At 42.9% G+C, this 20,926-nt stretch overlaps 2 protein-coding genes across 6 annotated transcripts in view; both read left to right on the top strand.

The window, feature by feature from the left end:
- Positions 1-621: 621 nt before the first annotated feature.
- bicra (BRD4 interacting chromatin remodeling complex associated protein) lies at positions 622-13,221 on the top strand. Of its 5 annotated transcripts, none has more exons than XM_043264694.1 (15): positions 622-742; positions 2,339-2,384; positions 2,493-2,538; positions 3,075-3,140; positions 3,373-5,385; positions 5,540-5,725; positions 7,657-8,295; positions 8,481-8,715; positions 8,795-8,886; positions 9,015-9,140; positions 9,238-9,287; positions 9,748-9,896; positions 10,007-10,101; positions 10,198-10,303; positions 10,406-13,221. In XM_043264694.1, the coding sequence occupies exons 2-15, from the start codon at positions 2,344-2,346 to the stop codon at positions 12,106-12,108; spliced, it is 5,547 nt and encodes a 1,848-aa protein (XP_043120629.1). In that variant the 5' UTR covers positions 622-742; positions 2,339-2,343; the 3' UTR covers positions 12,109-13,221. The 5 variants fall into 5 exon arrangements, with proteins under 5 accessions (XP_043120629.1, XP_043120631.1, XP_043120632.1 ...); XM_043264696.1 differs by having other exon boundaries at positions 10,201-10,303; XM_043264695.1 differs by lacking the exon at positions 622-742 and adding an exon at positions 1,713-1,734.
- Positions 13,222-13,979: 758 nt separating this feature from the next.
- The window catches only part of ehd2b (EH-domain containing 2b), an 8,972-nt gene continuing 2,025 nt past the window's right edge, over positions 13,980-20,926 (top strand). Inside the window, exons 1-5 of the mRNA XM_043265033.1 lie at positions 13,980-14,329; positions 15,329-15,757; positions 16,651-16,827; positions 18,630-18,727; positions 20,618-20,926. The exon at positions 20,618-20,926 is cut by the window's right edge and continues 104 nt beyond it. Coding sequence (XP_043120968.1) covers positions 15,537-15,757; positions 16,651-16,827; positions 18,630-18,727; positions 20,618-20,926 — 805 coding nt within the window. The 5' untranslated portion in view covers positions 13,980-14,329; positions 15,329-15,536. The remainder of the gene's footprint in view (positions 14,330-15,328; positions 15,758-16,650; positions 16,828-18,629; positions 18,728-20,617) is intronic.

Below are 20,926 nucleotides of genomic sequence, written 5' to 3' on the forward strand. Positions count from 1 at the left end.
AGACTCCTTTGTCATAAAAACATCCGGACCCAAGGTGAAGCTGTACAGGCAACCGCCTGTTTGTTATTGTGGTGGGAAATGTGATTCGTTTGATCACAGGCTAAAATATATAATTACAAAACACTTAATATTAAAACATAATAGTAAAAAGTTGTGTGGGTTTTTTTTATGCGTTAAGTCCAACACCCTATTTATTTATTACTTGTTTGACATAAAAAAGAACAACTAAAGAGCAGCTCAAAAGTTATGATTTTTATTTAACTAATATATTATTACAAACCTTTCGACAAGCGCTTGTTTTTATACACATTGTAATTAATGTATATATAATTGCAATTAAAAGAAAAATAGTTTTACTATATGAGCTTATGTATAAAACTATCAAAACACAACGTCTACTTAATGAGTTATCGTGTCAAATGTTGTTCATATCAAGGTTAAACTGTTGTCATTGAACGTCGTATGTTATGCATGCAACCGCGACACAATATAATGTTATTCAGTGTAACGCAGCGCGATATTTCCCTGCTATTACAGTGAAACGATACACAAACAAAGCATAATATCGCGCCAGTGTACTGCCGCAGTAGTAATAACAACTACAGTGTGGTATTGTTTATTAATCAGGCGATCGCGGCGGGCCTCTGTTTCCTGCTTGTGAGCGCTGTGCTTGGGTCCTGACGCGGAGCCCGTGCAGGGCCGTACTGGAGACCCCGCGCCGCCTGCACCTCTATCGTCTCGGGTGAGTTTGATACAATGTAGCAATTTCTCTATAATTCTCAATAACTATTGCAACGCTGCAACATTCGCATGCAGACCTCACCTCTTCCTGCTTCATATAGCCGGCCCGCTGCATAGGTCGGCGAACAGGGTGATTTTACAGCGAATTCCCAAGCATACCCCCCTGATCCAAGAGTATTCCAACATAAACTCATATTTAGCAGGGATAAAGATAGGCTACGCAATTGCGTCTAACGGAGCCCGAACACCAAATATTCACCAATTATGTGCATTGGCTCCAGTGAATGCGCTCCTGTGGCAGAAATACTACGTGTTTACAGTCAGTTATTGTCAGATTTGTTCGTATTGCGTCTGTAAACGCACATATAACTGCTAGGAAGCTAGCTAGCCACAGCTAACTGAATCTGCTGCAGAACGAGCGTCAAAGAGGCGAATTAAAGGCGCCCTGTGCGGTTTAACTTGTGAAACGGTTGTAAATAAAAGCATATGCACCGGAGGGAATGCGGAGCGAGTTGTTACAGCTCCGCAAATGCGAAAATAACCGCCGTGTCCTGCAGGTCCAGAGTGTCCATTCATGTCCCCGGTGCTCTTCTGCTGCTGGACGCTCTCAAAATGACCCAAAACGGGTCTCTGACAGCAGAAGCTTTCGTAAATGTTTGTTAAGGATGGCCTGCGTGCTCTTCGCGGAGACTGTTTTACCCCCAACAAACATTAGCGGCGTCCCCGCCTACCTCATCCTCATTTTGTGGTTTTGATTTGTTTAGATCGAGACTGCGACCGCGAGCAGCGCAGCGACTCGCCAGAGTCTGTCTAATTCGTGAGAGTTGGGGTTTGTGAGTCTGCAAATCGTGATTTATTTATTTATTGGCACTCGCTGGCGTTTTTCTGTCCGCGAGACAGTGTGAGGTGATGCGCGCGCTTTTTCCCTCAACTTCTCTCGCGCCACAGACAGCGCAACAAAGTTCAGCTGCTGCTTCCAGAGGATGTGAAAAAGTGATTTCATTTTATGTTGCAATAGTCCATCGTAAAGGTGTTAGAAGGCTTTATATTTCTACTTAAGTCTGTATTATTAACAATTAACTTGTAGGCCTACGTAAATCGGTTCATGTAGTGTTTCACCAGAACGGTGTAATCGTAATGCAAATGTCATGATTTAACGTGCATATTGTTACAGATCTGTTTGCATGCTATGTTTCTTTTTTAAATATAGTTTTACTTGTTTTTTTGACTCAAACACTCACTGATTTAGATTTACCTGGCAGCATTTGCCTTTACCTTGCATTTTTGCTTTGCTCTGCTTTTAATATTATTTGCATCTTTGTCAACAGTTTGATTTATTTTCCTATAGATTGAAATTGATCACCTGCAGTGTTTTCACATCTAAAATATTTTATGCTGATTAATGTTTTGCTTTGTTTTCGCTAGTCTGCATGATCAGTTTTGAATATCAGATTGACTTAAATGACCTATATTTCACAGGAATTATTTACCTTTGACTTCTGTGTAATGTTTAGCCGATTTTGGGGGGGTAAAAAGAGTAGAAATTATTCATGTTTGTGCACTTTTTTTATTTTATTTTTATTTTTTTTTTTTACAGTTGACATGGATGATGAAGATGGCAGGTGCTTGCTAGATGTAATTTGGTAAGTTGTAGCAAAAATGACAATGAAATTAAAATGAAATTTGCACATAACTTTTTAGTTTTAATGTTAGTTGTGTGGAAAACTTTTAACATCTTTCTTTTTGTACAGTGACCCACAAGCACTCAATGATTTTCTTCATGGATCAGAAACACAAGTGAGTACTGAAGTGAAAAGCGGTAGGGAAAAAAAAAAAAGGTTTTTGCGAGCTCCACTGGTGGGCAAGGCAGAAATCCCACTTTGAAAGTGTAACCCAGATAAATCACAGAAAAGCACAGCACACTCACCCAACAAGAATTCCCTGAACCTCCTAATCCTTTCTGGGTTATTTTTGCATTTCTGCCCCTAAACCGGTTGTCCAGCTTATTGATCTTTTCTTTAGAACATAATTGCTCCTCTTAATTTCTGCCCTGATTTTTTCCTCTTTGGTTAATTCACATAAATGACATACTAATCTAATTTTCCTGTCTTTTGACTCCTGTTTTCTTTCCTGTTTGCTTGGCCTTTTAACTTGGTTATGCCTGCATTTTGTTCTGGTTGATTGGTGCACTGTCCTCACTTTGCTCTTCCCTTGCCTTTCCCTCTTTGTCTGCCTATTTGCCCCTTATGCATCTGCTCCCTGTCGCTTTCTCACGCCTGTCTGTGTGCTGTGGTGATTTCTGCCTGTCCTATCCTGGGTATGTCTGTCTGTAGCTGGACACTGATGACCTTTTGGATGGCTCAAGTGACCCGTCCAGCTCATTCTTCTCCAGCACTGGGGTGAGTAATATCCCCCACTTGTGCCAACCTCTCGTCTCCATCCTTTTTTGTAGCACGTGTTCCTCAGACCCGCCATCCAAATCAGGTGCATTGCACACCAAGTCTGCATCTACAGCAGTCAGTCCCAGAGGCCTACCACCATCCCAGATCCATCCCTTCCATTTTATTCCTTTGTCATTCTGAATGTGTGGAGAGGTTTAGCGGTTAAGGTTGGTCTTTCTGTGTCTTCCAGGGCCACGTTCCTGAGGTCCAGCCACAGGCTCAGCTGTCGACAAATGAGCCAGGCCTTCCAAGAGTCAGCGTTGATTTGGACTTCCTGGAGGATGACATCTTGGGGGGATCGCCGGGAGGAGACAACGGAAGCAATGGTGTTGGGACAAATCATGAGCCTTGCGACATTTTGCAGCAGAGCCTGGCAGAGGCTAACATCACAGAGCAGAGCCTTCAAGAGGCAGATGCTGAGCTCGACCTCAGTCAGTTTGGGCTGACTGGCCTCACGCAGGTGGTCCAACCCTTGCCTGATGCTGGCCTGTCTGGGGTGGGCATTGGAGGTGCAGCTCAGATTTTCCCAAACCAAGGCACCCCCACTGCACCCTCTAATGCCACCCCAGACATGCTCAGCTCAGTCCTGGCACATCCAGGCCTGCAGCTTCAACCCCAGGTCATGAACAAAGCTATCAGCGTCCAGCCATTCGTGCAACAAGTCGGGCTTGGAAATGTAACCCTTCAACCTATTTCGAGCCTTCAGGCCTTACCGAATGGCAGTCAGTCTGGACCGTTGGGCATTGGACAAATTCAAGTTGTGGGCCAACCCACTGTAATGACAATAAATCCATCTGGGCAGCAGATCTTGGCGAAAACCATGGGTGGCTACCAACTGCATCAACCTGGGCCTGAGGCAGCAAGCGCTGGAACGCAGGCTGGGCTTGGAGGCTCTGTTTTGAGTTCAGGGGGAGGACTTTTAATTCAAGGGGGCAAGGCCACTCTAGGGTCCCCTGCCTTAAATGGGCCGGCTGTCTGCTTGAGCAACACAAATACCAACAACAGCGCAACTACAATGGCCGCTGCTGGTGGTATTGTGGGTTTCGGTAATGCCTCTTTGGGTGCAGGAATTGGATCTCAAACCCAGCCTCAAGGCCAAATTATGCAGAATGTCATCATCCAGAGAACGCCAACGCCAATACAGCCCAAACCCCCGCAAGGGGGTGCCATCCAACCCAAAGTCTTCAAGCAGCAGCAACAGCTTCCTGCTCCACATGCCTTGCCAAATGACGCTAATAAGGCTCTGGGGGTGCAGCAAATTCCAGTATCAGCTGGTCAGAATGTAACGTTCCTCGGGAAGCCTGGCTCAAATGTAGTCTTGAGCACACAGGCCACGTCACAGGGAACGCAGTTCTCTCAAGCGCTCTTTAAGCAACAGGGCCCCCAAACGTCAGGCAAACCGCTCAGTGTTCACTTGTTAAACCAACAGGGCAGCATTGTCATTCCCTCACAAACTGTCCTGCAGAGCCAAAATCACCAGTTCCTGTTACCGGGGCTTCAAGCGGGAGGTCAGATCCTGACTCAGCATCCCGGTGGCCACATCATTACTAGTCAGGGGCCTGGAGGGCAGATAATCGCTAATCAGATCTTGACAGCCAATCAGAACATAAACCTGGGTCAGGTGTTGGCCTCACAGGGTCACCCTGGTGCCGCCCACATTCTCTCTGGACACATTCAGCTGCAGCCCGGTCAGATGGGTCAGCCCACACTGTTCCAAATGCCGGTGTCTCTGGCGCAAACGCAGACACAAGCCCATCCGGTAACGGGCCATGTACAAACGGTCATCCAGGGCATGCCGATCCAAAATTCCCTGTCTGTGGAGAGCCTTAGCCCAGCAGTCAGTTTACAGACGTTGCAGCAATCTGGTGGCATCCCTAATAACGGTAGCAGCGGATCGACGGCCATGGCGCCGTGCCAGCCTGGAGAGGGCATCACGGTATTGGGTGGCTCTACCGACCCTGCTGCTCAACCGGCACAGACCCAACCGCAGCCCTCAATTCTTACGGTTCAGACAACTCCACCGGTTTCAGTAGCAGCTTCGGTTCCTTCCTCTTCATCGCCATCCCCTACTTTGGTCACATCCACGTCCTCAATGGTGGGTTTGGGTCCCCAGGCCCAGCACAGCCCCGGAAAGGTGTTGTTCACATCACCTGGTTCCAGCATGATCCTTAGTCAGGAGTCCCTTCAAATGTTCCTGCAGCAGGTCAGTGTGCTCTCTTTAAACCTTATCTGTTGTTTGCTGTGTGTTTTTGCTAATAAGCTAACATAACATTTGATCCCCAAGCTGACCAAGCTGACCAGTTTGGATGATTGTTTTACCTCTCCCATTCCTCAACTGATAAATGTGCCCATGTTAGGACCAACAGCAGCAAGCAGGAAAAGACCCACCTGCCGCTGTGGGTGTACCTGCATCTGTTATCGTCAGCGGCAGCAGTTCTGGTCCCACCCCTTCAGGCCATGACAACTTGTTAGCTGAGACTCGGCAGAGGCAGAGTCCCAGCCCTTCCCTTGGCCCCGCCCACATGGCAACAGTGGTTAACAAGGTAGATGAGCTCATGCTCCGCACTAAGCCCCACCCACTTGTTGCTGCCACTGCTGCGTACTGGACCACTGTCTCCCAGCAGAGCTCCCTTTCTTTCTCTGTCCCCCTGTCTTTCTACTGTCATTGCTCAGGCTTGGATGCCTTTTTATTGCTCCTTCACTCATTCTCACTTTTGGTTTTCATTAGGCCTTTCTTCTGCACTGTTATTCGTTTCTGTTATTGGTATTATAATTATAATGTAATGGGTTTATTTTCTCCATTAATCCATACTATGATCGCATGCAACACCTTCCCCTCGATATCAATTTCTTTCCACCTGTTACTTGCATGATAAATTTTTAATAGGAAGCTTGCTGAACTATATTGACACTAATTGGGATATGGATTGATGCAAATAACAGTGCAGTTGTTGCTCTTCAAATGGTTTCACATGCAATAATGAAACTCTAGGGATTTATTTTTCAGTTGTGTGTTTGCATCATCTTCGTGCATTTTCCCATGGGCATGTCATGATGGAGCAATGGCTCTTCCTGTTAGTTTTGCTTCTGTAAATCTTTGTCAGTCACTCTTTCCATTCATATTAACATTCAGCCTACTCACTATCTCTGCTTCTCAAATGTTCAGTAACTGCTGTTTAACCTCAATCAGCCCCCCCCCTCCCACCACCACCACCACCACCACCACCACCCAGCCTCCCCAAGAGAAATTAAATTAATTCCTTTCAAGATCACTTTCAAAGATTTGATCTTGATCACTTGCTCGCTGCCCTGAATTACCTTTGCCCTCTACCAGCAAATCTGTGTTAGTTTTAGATTTGTACTATTTTTATTTGTATTCTTTTCTGTTCTTTGTAAACCAATTTTTGTTTTCTGCAAAAAAGTATGTCCTTATGTTAGTTGTTTTAACCCCCTCCCAAACCCCCAATAGTGTCTGTCAGAAAGGACTAATCTGTTAGATGAGTACATTATGTACAATTCAAATATTTTGTATACTTTACTACTAAAGCTGTTGTAGAGACTATTATGAATACTGTCTTTGAGATTTTGAATATAGATTTTTCCTTTCTATTTCCTCTTGCTTTTGTATGATCCTACTTTGTATTTGTTTGTTGTTGCTTATTGCTGTGTGGTGTTTGACCAATTTCCAATTTTTTTGTGGTGTTTTTTTGTGTCTGCAAGTGAGGGCAAGTTAGTCTTTGTTTTAGTGATGCACTGAAATTAAGTTCTTGGTTGAAACTGAAACCGAGATACCGGTTTCTTTTTCTTTGCTTCATTTGCTTATGTTAAAAATGATTGTGGAACTGAATTGTGCAACAGTAATATAAAGAAACTCATTCTATTTATATTCTCATCATTAGGGCGTTAAACTATTTAAAATTAAATGGAAAACAACATGTTTTGGCCATTTAGTGTTAACTGATGTTCTGTCATGTCCTAAAGTGACTCATTGAAAAGTGTAACGTAGAATATATTCAGAAGCACCTGGAATTGTGTGGCACTTTAAGCATTGTTCTGTCTTTTCTGCTGTTGCCATCTGCTTGTTGTATAATGGTTCACTAGTTCTGTCCTAAGTCACATAGTAATTGTGAACTTTTGTGGTTTATGATGAGGTTCCCCTTTTTTCTTAAAACTGATGCAAATTTTCTGAAAAGTGAGGGAAAAGTCTTGAACAAAGAGAAAATCCAGATCCTGTTTTTTTTAATTGTTGTTATTGTTGTTGCTGTGCAAAAGATTTTGCAAAATGTTAGTTTGGTGAGGTGTTTTTTCACGTATTACTATTGGAATAATTTCAATGAAAGTATTTTTTAAAGTGGTATTTTCTGAAATTTCAGTGCATCCCTAAATATTTGTTTGACCAAATTGATGTATTAAAAATATTAACTGGCTAAATAACTCTCTTTTTTCCCCCTCCTCTTATTTTTATACTGTTTAGGTTCCGTCGGCAGCACATTCACAGACTATAAAGATCCAAAGCGCCTCCCCATCTCAGCCTGTGGTCACCCCTGCACCAACACCCACCCTAACTGACAGCCCCCAACCTGCCCAAGCTTCTCCCATAACCATCGGGCAGCAGATCCAGTCTCCTCACCAGCACCAGCAGTCTCGGCCTCCATCGCAGCCCCAGCCTCAGTCTCAGGCACAGACTCCCTCTCGCTCCTGCACGCCTTCCTCTCTAACACCCCTCTTTATTATACACAATCAGATCGGAGGTTCTCCACAACCACCACAGCCAGCTCCTCCACCTCAACAGCAGCAGCCTCAGCAAATACAAGTGCAGCTCCAGCCTCAAGTTCTTCCTCAGACTCTGCCTCAGCCAACCGCCCTGCAGCCTGACATACCTCCTTCCTCGTGTTCCCCGAAGCCTCCGCAGCCACTTCCTGCACAGTTCCAGTTCCAGCCTGCTGTGAGCTCGCCTCCAGCTGCAGTGGTGAAACAGCAGGTGACGGTGGTGCCGGGGCTGACTGCAGAACAGCAGCATCACCTTCAGCTGGTCAGTGCGCAACTGCAGACTATGTCATCCATCACACAGCCCTCTCCTCAGCAAAAGCAGCTCTTGGAAAAACTTCACCAGGTAATGCATCATCACCTTATACGTTGCATAGGGTTCTGCCTGATCATAAAAATGATAAAGTTTGAAATAAATAACTGGCACAACTTAATTCAGATATATAGAGCAGAGCTTTGGTAACGTTTAGGTGTCACTGTGGGCACTTACTGAGTACTTACTACGGATTTTTTTTTTGCAATTTTATACAGGTCCAGCAAAACATTCTTCTCCAGGCTAAGCAGCAAGCTCAGGCACAGGCTCAAGCTCAAGCTCAGGCTCAGGCCCAAGCCCAGGCCTCTCAGCAACAGGCCACAAACCAGTTTAACAAAATGCCAGATCAGCCTTCAGTCCAAGCTGCAACTTCAACGGCCAGTGGCACCATCCAAGCGCCAGTCCAGTCCCTTCTACAGCAGAAGACTGTGCTTGTCAAGTCCTCTACTACAGGTGAGGATTGCATATGTTTATCCTTTAGATGTTTACTTTGAAATATTCTTATGTTTACAAAGTGTTATCTTCACCTTAGGTGCAAATGACACTCAAGTTTTTTCTGCTGTGTCTGCTGGGGCTACAGTGAACCAGGGAATCACGACTCCAAACCTTGCGCAGGCTGTTCAGGTGAGAGAAATGTATCATATTTTTTAATGTAGTTTACAGCTAGACAATTTACCTTTGCAAGAAATATTGCAAAATGACTTTAACTTGTTTTGAACAATCTTTTTACTGGTTTGAACACTGATTTGCAGGCAAAGCCAGGCGTCATAAGTTCAGTTGGTGGGCTGACTCTGAATAAAGCAGGTTTGCAGATACAGGTTTTAGGTGCTGCACTCTCTCAAATGCCTGCACCTCCACCACCTGCTTCCCAAACACAGGTAAGGTTTAAAATTACATCACATTACATAAAACTTTTAAAATGAACTGGATGATGTCATATTTATGGTAATCTTGGTATCTCTTGTCTTTTCGCAGACTTCAACATTAAAAAGGCCTTTTAGTATGGAACCAAGCAAAGAAGCTAGGTAATATATATACATACTGTATACAGAGCACAAATGTTATTAGTTAAATCCAAGAATTACCTCATAAACGAGGGGAATGCGGCATTTAAAGGGTTGGTACACCCAAAATGAAAATTACCCCATTTCTTCTATCAAATGAATCCAGTTGGAGTTGCACTGCAATATTGCACTTTTTAAGTCCTATGTCAAGTTCCCTGGAATGTCTTCCGCTTACAATAGTTAGGGGAAGTGAGTGAATATAAATGTTGTTAATATTGATATTGCTTACAGAGGTCTTACAGATTGGGAAAGCTATGAGGGTGATTTAATTAGGGACATAATTTTTATTTTTGGATGAACTAACCCTTTAATGTATGCATCATGCAAGGTTTGAAACCATTTGTTGATGACTTGCTAATTATTTTGCACTGAGCTTTTTAAAGCTGTTTTCCCGCTCACATGCTTGTGTATCTGTTTGTAGGATGTTGGAACAGTTGCGAAAACAGCAAGGCTCGGTTCTCCATCCTGACTACAGTTCTCCTTTTCGCTCATTTGAGGACACACTTCATCGACTGCTGCCGTACCACCTGTACCAAGGCATGGCTTCATCCCCAGAAGACTACCGCAAAGGTAAATGCTCACACCTCATTGTGAACACTCTTTTACCATCCTGTAGTGTAGTTGTGAGGCACCCTCTTTGTGGCTCGTGTGTAATTCTCACTTTGTGTTTCTCTGTTCAGTGGATGATGAATTCGAGAATGTCTCATGCCAACTCTTGAAGCGCACCCAAGCAATGGTGGATAAATATCGTCACTTGCTTTTTGAGGAATCAAAGGTATCATTTTAAATCTCACTCCCTTGATCGCTGTTGATGCTTGGACCTCATGATGCCTTAAATTCACTGGTCTCTTGTGTGCTTTTTAACCTTGAGCAGAGGCTGGGTCCCTCTGCAGAGATGGTTATGATTGACAGGATGTTCATTCAGGAGGAGAAGGTTGCTCTTAGTCAGGACAGGGTTCTAGCCAAGGAGAAACCAGGTAATGACAAGGGTTTAATGCAAATTACCATTAAAGCATGTGGATTGGAAACAGGAATGAATGATGGTGTGGTATTTAACCTTTGTCTCTTATTCTTTGCAGAAGAATTTGTGGCCAATTCCTGTTTGCTGGACAGCAGTGCCGTAAGACCTGTACAGGTGGAGCTGAGTTCTGTACGAACCTCCTCCTCATCATCGTCCTCGTCATCGTCATCTTCAGCAGCGGCAGCAGGTGCAGGTCAACCTGTGGTAGCTGCGCCTGCTCCAGCTGCAGCTGTTGCCCCTGCTCCAACCCCAACCTCTGCACCTACTCCAGCTGCTGCCCCCACTCCTGCTTCTACCCCTACCCTTTTCCCTCCTACCAAGCTGGTGATTAAACAAGGTGGAGGAGGAGCGTCGGTATCCTGGTCCACCAGCTCCACGCCTACTCCTGCTCCCGTGGTCCGGCCAGCTGCAGAGCCAGTCACAGCAAGCGCCTCCTTCAGCCGCACTCCGTCCTCCCGCCCTGCTGATGATGACGACGATGTCACGCTTCCCCAGCGGACCAGCAAACCGCCCATCAAGACCTACGAGGCACGCCAGCGAATAGGTTTGAAGTTGAAGATCAAACAGGAGGCAGGATTTAGTAAGGTGGTTCACAACACTGCTTTAGATCCAGTCCACTCCCAATCCCAGCTCACTCCACAACCGCTGCCTCCTGAGCAGCCGCAGAAAGTCAAGCCCACCCATGTAACCCCACCCACCACAGTCATTAGAACTCCTCCCCCAACTTCTTACCCCACCTCCTCTTCCACCATCACTACAGTAACAACACACACAGGCTCCTCTGCCAGTAGCGCAACTTCCTCTAGTGGACCTACGCCCTCATTTTCTTCCTCCTGGTCTTCGTCGTCCCCTTCCACATCCACGGCACAGATGAACGGCACTCTAGAACACCACGAGGTAGGCGGAGTTAAACGGAACCCAGCAGCCACAACGAATCCTCCATTAACCACTTGCCGGCTCCCGCTTCGAAAAACGTACCGTGAGAACATCAGTCCACGTCATAGGCCGGGGGTACCAGGAGGAGGTGGAGATACGTTGCCCATTCTACCAGCAGTACCCACCATTACTACTTCCCCCCAGCCACAAGGCTCCTCTCCTCAAACTGAACGAACTGTGATAGCCAGTGTGAAACTAGAGAGGCAGGGTGGACATGGGCGGTCTCACCCCCGTTCAGAGTCGCAGAGCCTCGCAGCAGTAGAGGACGTCCTCTACCGTGGCATCAAAAATGCGTACCAACATCACAGAGAGTTCTCTGACAAAGAGGATGAGGAAGAGGCAGAGGAAGGTGGCCGCTTGGGACGGTTGAAGGGCATAGGGAGCAAAAACCGAGAAGGAGGAAGGGGTACCTTTAGGATGGATCAGCATGCTCCTGGCCCACCTTCCCCTGGAGAGTCTTCCTGCACAAGAGACTCTACACTACCTGCCAAACGCTGTAAGTCCGACTCTCCGGATATGGACAATGCGAGTTTCTCCAGTGGCAGCCCGCCGCCTGACGACTCGTTGAATGAGCACCTGCAGTGTGCCATAGACAGTATACTGAACCTCCAACAGGGCCCTCCTGGACATGGAGGCTCAGGGAAAGCGGCTTTAGGGAGGGTTCATGGGGAAAACCTGCCTAATCAGCACCAAACCCACCCTTCCTACAGACAGTCCATGCCTCCCCTCTCCACACCACCCTCGTCTGCCCCCATGTCCCAGCATCCACAGGTGGGGGGCCGAGGACAAAATGGAAATTTGGTTTCACAGACGCACAGTAGATAACAGCCCCTTTAGCAGATGTTGACTGAAAGACTGAAAAGCAGTATGTCAATGGATAGGGGAAGCAAACGGAGACACTTTTCCCATGATCTGTGTTTGCTTTGTTTGTCTGTGGTTTGTGCTGATGAAATGTGTTCTTTTGGTTTACATATTGGCCCTTTAAGTGTACTTTCTAAAGTAAAAAAAAAAAGTGCACTTTGATATGATTTTCAAAATTTTGTCCCTCTGTTTTTTCCTGGGTTCGAATCTGGGACGGTTCCTACGTTGGTTTCCCAATTTAAAGATTTCTCTCAGCTTGTGAGAGACAAAATATATGACCATTCATTTAATAAATAATGTTTGTAATTACTGTGACGTATGCAGTTTGCAGGAACTTTTTAAGTGATATCATGAAAATTGTCATATCAAACAATAGTTATTTGGTTATTTTGGAGAATTTATTTTGCAGACACTATTGACACATATTTTTCCCTGTGTTAGAATGGTCCCCCTTTACCATGAAATTATATTTTTGGGAACTGGTGATCACTGTGTAAAGGCTCATTAATGCATAATAATGTAGTGCTCTTGTCTCCTCTGAGACATGAAATCTGGTTTTGGTTATCCAGCTACATGAAATAACAATGAAACATTCACAAACAGAAAAGTCACCAGAACTGTAGAAAATCTCTTGACCTTTTAAAGCATTCCAGCATCAAGAGCACATTTACAAATCAAACATCACGAACAGCACAGCAAATGTGGTCACCTTTTTTAATCAAAGAAGTGTATTTTTTTATGTCTGGGAACATCTCTGAAGTTTCAAGACATACAGCCTCCCTCATTTATGCTTTTTTTTTTGTAGGCATATGTATGTTCAGACACTTTTACACATTTAAGATAGAATCACTGAAAGATCTTTGAACCGTTCAGAAGCAAACACAGCGAAAGCAATGACATGGAAAAAAAAGAACAATAATAATGTAAAGAGAAAAAAGAAAATAGAACTGTAAGAATTTGAAGTATAGTACTACAGATTAATTTTGTATTGTATTTATTGTGTATAATGACACTTTTTAAAAAAAACTGTACATTTAGTAAAACTGTAAATTAAACCTTGCTTCTTTTATGAAACAATCCCACTTGTTTCTGTTTGATATTTGACTTGGTTGTTTTTCAGGGCTGATAGCTAAAGCTAAAGAGGGTTTTTTTCATTTCATTAACACTATATTTCGATAGTCCACTTTAATCTATTAACAGTAAGTAACTTTGCAACTACATGTCAGCTAGCAGTCATTAGAGTATTAGTAGACTGTCTGCTTAATGTCTTATAAGGCTTCATTTTGACGTGTCCACAACATACTACATACTATCAGAAACTTTGCAAGTGCATGGCTACTTTTCCTACTAACCCTAAACCTGCCCTAACGGTCTACTCTGCAACTTAATGAGAATTAGTTGACGTCTTATCGATAGTAGAATGTCTAAAGTGGACTATGAAAATAAAGTGTAACCTTGATTTCATTGTGTAGCCTATATGTAGCGATCTTACTGACCAGTAGGGGTCATTGTTTAATCGGGTCTGACTCAGGGAGGCGCAACAGAGCACAATGATATGCCAAGTCTCTCAGACGTGGTCTGTCAGGCCAACATCAAGAGTCATGTGAACATCTGCTCTGCAAACAGATCTCTTAGATCAAACAAAAGCCAGAGGAATCATAATAGAATACGCTGCCCCATGGTGCAGCGTCCGCTGAAAGACAAGCACCACCACACCCTCACGTTTGCAGGCAGTACTTTATGTAAATGAATGACTCGCCCTATAAAAAGCTTGACTCCACCTTAGCTTGTTGATGCGCCCCCTCACTCCCTGTCCCCACCCTGGTTTAAACCCATTGTCATCACTCGTCGTCCAGGGCTCTCCCCTGCTTCTGCATCAGGCAGTGTTTGAAGAAGAGGTGCAGAGAGAAACGTAGGCAGGGAAAGAGGCAGTACTTGTCTGCATGCCTTAGAGCTGAGTTTGCTGGAGGAGTCAGAAGCACAGGCAGATCAGATCAAGACCTCTCATCTGAAATACATGAAAAAACTGAGAAGAGCCATCACTTGAAACGTTTGACTTGGTGCTACTAGGGTGCCTTGGACAAAGATCATTCTTCTAAGATACATCCTCACGTGTAGAAACACGTCCTTTAGAAAGAGTCATCATCTCTTCAAGTTTTTCAATCCGAGACTCGACGTTCTCCAGGTAAGAGGACATATCTTGCATTTTTTGAAGTGTACAATTGCTTTGTGTGTTGCACCGTAAAATCCTTTTCTAATTAAATATAGTTTCAGAATAAAGTTCAGAACAGTTGATGCATGCATCGATAAACCAAGAAAAGGTCCAAACAACGGCACAAATGCCTTTGGCCTTTCCTCTGATTATTGGCACACATCAGTGTTCTGACTCTGTAATACTTCTGGAAATTTACTGAAGCTCAAGGCTTCTCCAAAAGAAGTCAACTCTCTGTGTTGCAATTGCGGTGAAGGATGCCACAAGGCATTTTCCTTCTTCTGCGCAACATGTGAATCTTATTACATAAAGTCAAATCCCAGCAATCATGCTTTTGCCAAGGCAACTGTGCCATAGTTGAACTTTTATTACAACACAACTGGTGTCTTTTTTGGCAAAACCTTGATGTGGGAAACATGCATTTACTTTTGCATGAACTCCATTTTGATTTAGAATAAGTCCTCTTGATAAACGTGGTGCATTTGTAGGGAGTGTTTCGAATCTAATGTGAGCCAAATGCTCATTAGTGGAATTACTGCAAAATCCTGTCAGGATTTAACTAGAGCAACTGAATATGCTTTTGTTTGATGCATCACTTGTGTATTCAGCCCTTTACACACCGTAATCCTTCACTCATTTAACTTTCCACTGTAAGCCGCCGCTGGAAAACATGGCTCACTCTTTTCAATATACGGAAATAAGTTATGAATGTGTGTTTGTGGACCAAGAGTTTGGGTGTGTGTGTAAGTGTTTCCAAAATGAGCACCAACATTTTCCAGGGACATGCATGGACAATGCACTCTACTTTCCCTGTAGGCTGAAAACATTTCTTTAGATTCTTTATTTGAAGATAAATGGAAAAGCTAGGCATTTTAATGGGAGCAAGGCCTGTTGCCTAAGAAATAAAATGGATACAGTATACGCATACAATATAACCTTTTCACCTTCCGTTTACCTTTTTATGTTTTTCAGGCAAAACATTTGTTTACTAAAACTTTATAACTCCAGCGAACATCCCTTAACTACTGTAAACCTGTGAGGCAGAACACTTGGGTACATTATATAAATACTGTAAGAAAGAGAAGAGTCTTCACAGTCATCCCAGAGGACACGTAAACAGTGCAAAACAAAGCCATAAATTAACTGCAAAGGAAACTCTGAATACTCTCTCAAGTAGAAGATGTCACGCTGGGGACGCAAAAATGTCAAGAAGGCCCCTGAGGTGATCAGGACAGTGACCGAGGGCCTCAAGTCACTCTATCGAAAGAAACTCCTGCCCCTGGAGCAGTACTATGGCTTCCATGACTTCCACTCACCGAGTCTGGAGGACGCCGACTTTGACAACAAACCCATGGTGTTAGTGGTTGGTCAGTACTCCACAGGAAAGACGACCTTTATCAAGTAAGATCCTACATAAGTCAGTTAACTAGTGCTTTTTCTCAATCTGGGGCTTTTAAGGGGTTTAAAGTCTGCATGAAGGCAATCTAAACATGTTACATCAATTAGAAATATATTAGGTATATTAAATAATATTAGGTCGTTAAACAGTTTTCACCATTTTGTGTTCAGGTTGCTTTTGTTTATTTTTTGTCGGGCCTGAAATTACATCTCGATGACGCACTGGAGCCACTGAGCATGCTCCTAACAATATAACTAGAGCGCATTAGCATCAGTGGTTCTCCACTCAATCGTGAGTTACTGATATTGTCTTAAAATACTACAACCTACAGTTTACTAGCTAGGCTGTAAATGTATATTACCTGTTGTATGACTGTGTAAATCAAGTTAAGCTGCTAGAAAAAGCATCCATTCAGGCTGTAGCGGTATCTGACAGCTTTTGAGGCGACAGCTTTCCCGTGAGGGGGCGTGGTCTCAGTGCCACCAGCGGACACGCCCCCAGCGTTGGATTATTTTTTCAAGATTTTGATGTTATTTTATTTACTTTGCGTTTTTTTTAATAATTCAACTTTGTCTGGGTGGTTAGTAACACATTTAATATTGCTTTACGTGGACTTTAAAGTAACAGTGTGTTTGACAGTGGATAGGGTCTTGGGAGCTCACTAGGCGTGACTTTCTGTTTAATTTTTGTCTATATAACATTTGTTTGAACCCAATATTCTATTCAAGGGTTGGTTTTAGGTCCTTTAGGCTACTGAATGGAATTACATAGCTGAACTAACCAACTCTCTTCCACAGTGTTTTGTTTGTTCGGGTAGATGACATAATAAAAACCACAAGGTTATTAAAAACCATCATGTCAACACAGTAACCATGGCTTTGTTCTGTCAACACAGGTATCTGCTGGAACAGGACGTCCCAGGGAGTCGTATAGGCCCAGAGCCCACCACCGACTGCTTTACTGCTATTATGCACGGAGACGTGGAGGGCATCATTCCTGGAAATGCCCTGATAGTGGATCCCAACAAACCCTTCCGCAAGCTCAACCCCTTTGGAAACACCTTCCTCAACAGGTGAATAGAGTCATACAGACAGATGTTACACTGAGCTGCTATGTACGACGTGACATGAGAAATGAGGGCGGGTTGCGAGGAAGAATGTGTTGACTGATCCGTCTGCTTACTCTGGGCACGCAGGGAAGATAACAGAGAAACAGTGTGTTAGTTTTTGCTCTACGGAATTTCAAGCGTCCGTGCCAAATTTCTAAGGTAGGAGGGACTTTCCTTATTTGTGGAAAACTTGTGGAAGGGAGCGATATCACAAGAGAGGGCAATGAGCGCTAATGTGCCTAAAGCAGAACTGCAGCGTGAGATTGCTTAGAGGAGTCCACCAAAGTTTAAAAAGAAGAGCTTGTTTCAAAGTTGTCTTTACATAATAAAATATTTATGAGTTTTCCATTTGCAAGGATTTTTGCATTTTGTGAAGATAATGTGAATGGTAATTTAAACTGCTAGATTGTAGTGGGTGGTTGCCAGAGCATTACTATGAGGTTGCCAAGGTGCTTTTAGATTATTATGCAGTTGGATGTCTGTTGTATGATTGCTTATAGCTTTATGACAAAGGTAGCATTCAGCTAAGTAAAAAGTAAAAACAAATATAATACTTCACGCCCTGCCCTTTCATAAAAAGGTTGAATCTAATATTTTATTCTTCACAGTCACGAGGAGGGTCTGCTGGGGTTTCATTTTTAGAATCAATGAAAAATAATGTTCTGTTTTCTGCATGGCTTTGATTTCGTAGTGGAAGCGGTTTTGTTAAAATATTTAAAATAGAAATAAAAAATGGAATAGTGTGCCTAACAAATTAAAATAGATACTGATTTTATTCATTATATCACTCTGATATGTTCACAACTTTCCAAAAATATACAGTACATAAAAACAAGCTCTTTATATAAGAGTTTTTTGCATGTACAAGTTGTATTATTATTATTAGTATTAATTAAGACATCTGGACAAAAAAGAACATTGACCCTAATATGTTATATATATTATCTGCATAAATAATAATAATATTAATTTGGTGAATGTGAGCAATGCTGGTTATTAAAATACCAAGCAGTAGCCAAACAGTGGGAGGAAAGTAAGCTGTAGTTCAAGTCCAGGTCATGAATACCTCAGTCATCTTATTAACCTTGCCAAGAGAGTTTCAAAATAATTAGCTTGCAGTTGTCTGTCAGCACCAGAGAAGGCGCTGTTTTGAGAGCCAGTGAGTCTTCATCCGATCCAGTTTTACCTCGGCCTCTTTGGGTGTTTTTTTGCGAACATGTTTTGAGAACTTCTTTGCTCCTACTTCCTGCCCAGGGAAGCAGTCCACTCGTTAAACTCATTTAAAGCAGGAAGAGACCATGTTTTTCTATGCAGCAGATCATTAGTGGCAAGTATTGTTTGATTTTGGCAGCGCTGGTCATTTTCCCTCAGGAAGCCCTCTGTGTTTCAAGCACCACTTCCACACAATGGATCGGCCTGGGAGGAGTGACGCTAGAAGTCTGCTTCTTAGATCGCACACAACAGCTGTGATAGGAGTAATGGATCATTTTTTCAGCTTTTCTCAGTGGGAGAGTGATTTTAGCTAAAGAGCTCCTGAATGTTTGATATGTGCACTGTGCCCTTTTAAGGAATCAAACTGCAGCTGTTTCGTGCGTGATGAGACATACAGTGCCCCTGAAGCATATTAAACCATTTTGGACAATTATAGCACTTACAACATTAAGCCTTTGCTTCAACCAGGAGAAATAATGAATGTGCTGAAGTTTGGTGCGATCGCTGAATGCAATACAAAATGCGTTTAAACCAATTTTCTGTGTGTCTGATAGATTCCAGTGTGCTCAGATGCCCAACCAGGTTCTGGAGAGCATCAGTATCATTGACACCCCGGGCATTCTCTCCGGTGCTAAACAGAGAGTGAGTCGAGGTAAGCCTGGAAAACGAGTTTGGAAGCACTTTATGCCAAATTTCAATAACAGAATACGGTTCTATCATTAATGAATAACTACTCAAAACACATGGGTAAATCAATATTAACACTCTAGTAACTATTACTAACTAATTAGAAACTCTGATTAATGTCAGCTGATATTAGGGAGTTATGATGATTTTCACTTTAGAATATGGATCCAAATAATTAGTAGTTCCTTTAGAAGGATGTTGTAATACTTCAGCCATTACTAGTGAGTTACCATTATCTTAATTTTGGAATTAATTATTCATTGTGCATAATTCACATTACTTATGAACCTGTATACAGTAGTTCTTAGGAGTTCTCCAGGATATATGAACGACGGAACAGTATTCTAAAGTGTCACCCCACACTTCAAATTTAATTTCACTTAAACTGGTCTAAAACGTCTCTTTAATTCAGTGTTTCAGATATATTGATAGCCTTTCCCCCTAGTTCCTTGTGAAAACTGTACAATACTTCACAATATGCATTTCAAACTATGTCTAATACTAAAATGCTTTCTGTTTAAACAATTAAAACTGAATCAACCCCAATAACGTCTCTCAGAGAAACTGCAGGTATTAGGTATTAACTGGAAAACTTAAAAATGATAATACTGATCTGAGACATGTTTCAAGTAAACAGTGGATGGTCTGACTCTAGGCTCACCCACGGAGAACACTGTTGGGTAATCTTAGTATGTCAGTGTTGCACCTCTCTGCTCTGTGTCTGCTTTTTCTCAAATATTTTCCAGCAGTTAAAGTGACGCACAGAATGGGAAAGTGAGCCATTAAGGTGTGACAGGGAGAGGAAAGGGAAGGAATGTGAAGCCATTACATGTATTAGGGGGATGTAGGAGGGTCTGGAGGAATCAACTGTTGTCGTAACTATTTAAGCATAATATATTATTCATAACCCATGAGCACATAATCTTGATTAATGGAGCAGGCCTGTAAGTGAAGTATTCAGGAAGATGTCCCTCCTGGAGTAGGGTTGCCTACATTGGCACAAATATTCAGGGAAAGCCTACCATGATCTCCAACCCTGCTCCTGGAGAGCTACCGTCCAGCAGACTTCAGATACAACCCTGCTCCAACAAACTTGTCTGTAATTACTAAGTAACCTATGATTCAAATGTCTTTGACTGGGGTCAATGCTGAAATGTTTAGTGCAGTAATTCTCAGATGCAGAATTTGAAACCCTTGTTTTACAGCAATAGTGTATGCTTCTCTGGAGTCAACAAACCAGTGTGAGTTAACCTAAAAAGTGCACCGCCTATCAGAGAAGTCAATGTTAAAATGGAAACGAGAACAGCTGAAACATCAAATTTGTTGTAATTGTAGCCAATATTTATTATTATTTGCAATGCTTCTTGCAGTTCATAAAATAATTAAAGGGTTACTCCACCCCAAAATTAAAATGTAGTCATTAATCACCAATGTTGTTCCAAAAACATAAAAGTTTAATTTGTCTTTGGAACACAATTGAATATATTTCTGATGAAAACCAGGAAACTTGTGACTGTACCGTTGACTGCCAAACAATTGTGACTGTCAAGGTGCAGAAAATTATGAAAGACGTAATCTGAATGCTGCATCTGCAGTGGTTCAGCTTTATTCAAAGTCATTTTTATTTTTTTTTTTCCATACAAAACATATTCTCATAGCTTCATAATATTGCGGTTGAACCACTGATGACAGATGGAGCATTCAAACTATGTCTTTCATACTTATCTGTACCTTGACTTTTGCTTCAAATCAAATCAGAGCTGGTGGGTTTAATCACCACAGACTCTTTATTGAGGAGTTTAGTTTGTTTTGTTCAGTTTATCGGTTGTGTTTTACCTCTTATCTCATTTTGTAGGATACGACTTCCCGGCAGTTCTCCGCTGGTTTGCTGAACGTGTGGACCGGATCATCCTTCTCTTTGATGCTCACAAGTTGGAGATCTCGGATGAATTCTCAGAGGCCATCGGGGCTCTCAAGGGCAATGAAGACAAACTCCGTGTTGTGCTGAACAAGGCTGATATGGTTGACACCCAGCAGCTCATGCGGGTATATGGAGCTTTAATGTGGTCTCTGGGGAAAGTGTTTGGTACTCCTGAGGTGCTGAGAGTGTACATCGGATCTTTCTGGTCTGAGCCTCTCATGGTAACCGACAACCGAAAGCTGT

The sequence above is a fragment of the Puntigrus tetrazona genome, chromosome 18 (assembly GCF_018831695.1).
Source record: "Puntigrus tetrazona isolate hp1 chromosome 18, ASM1883169v1, whole genome shotgun sequence".
NCBI lineage: Eukaryota > Metazoa > Chordata > Actinopteri > Cypriniformes > Cyprinidae > Puntigrus > Puntigrus tetrazona.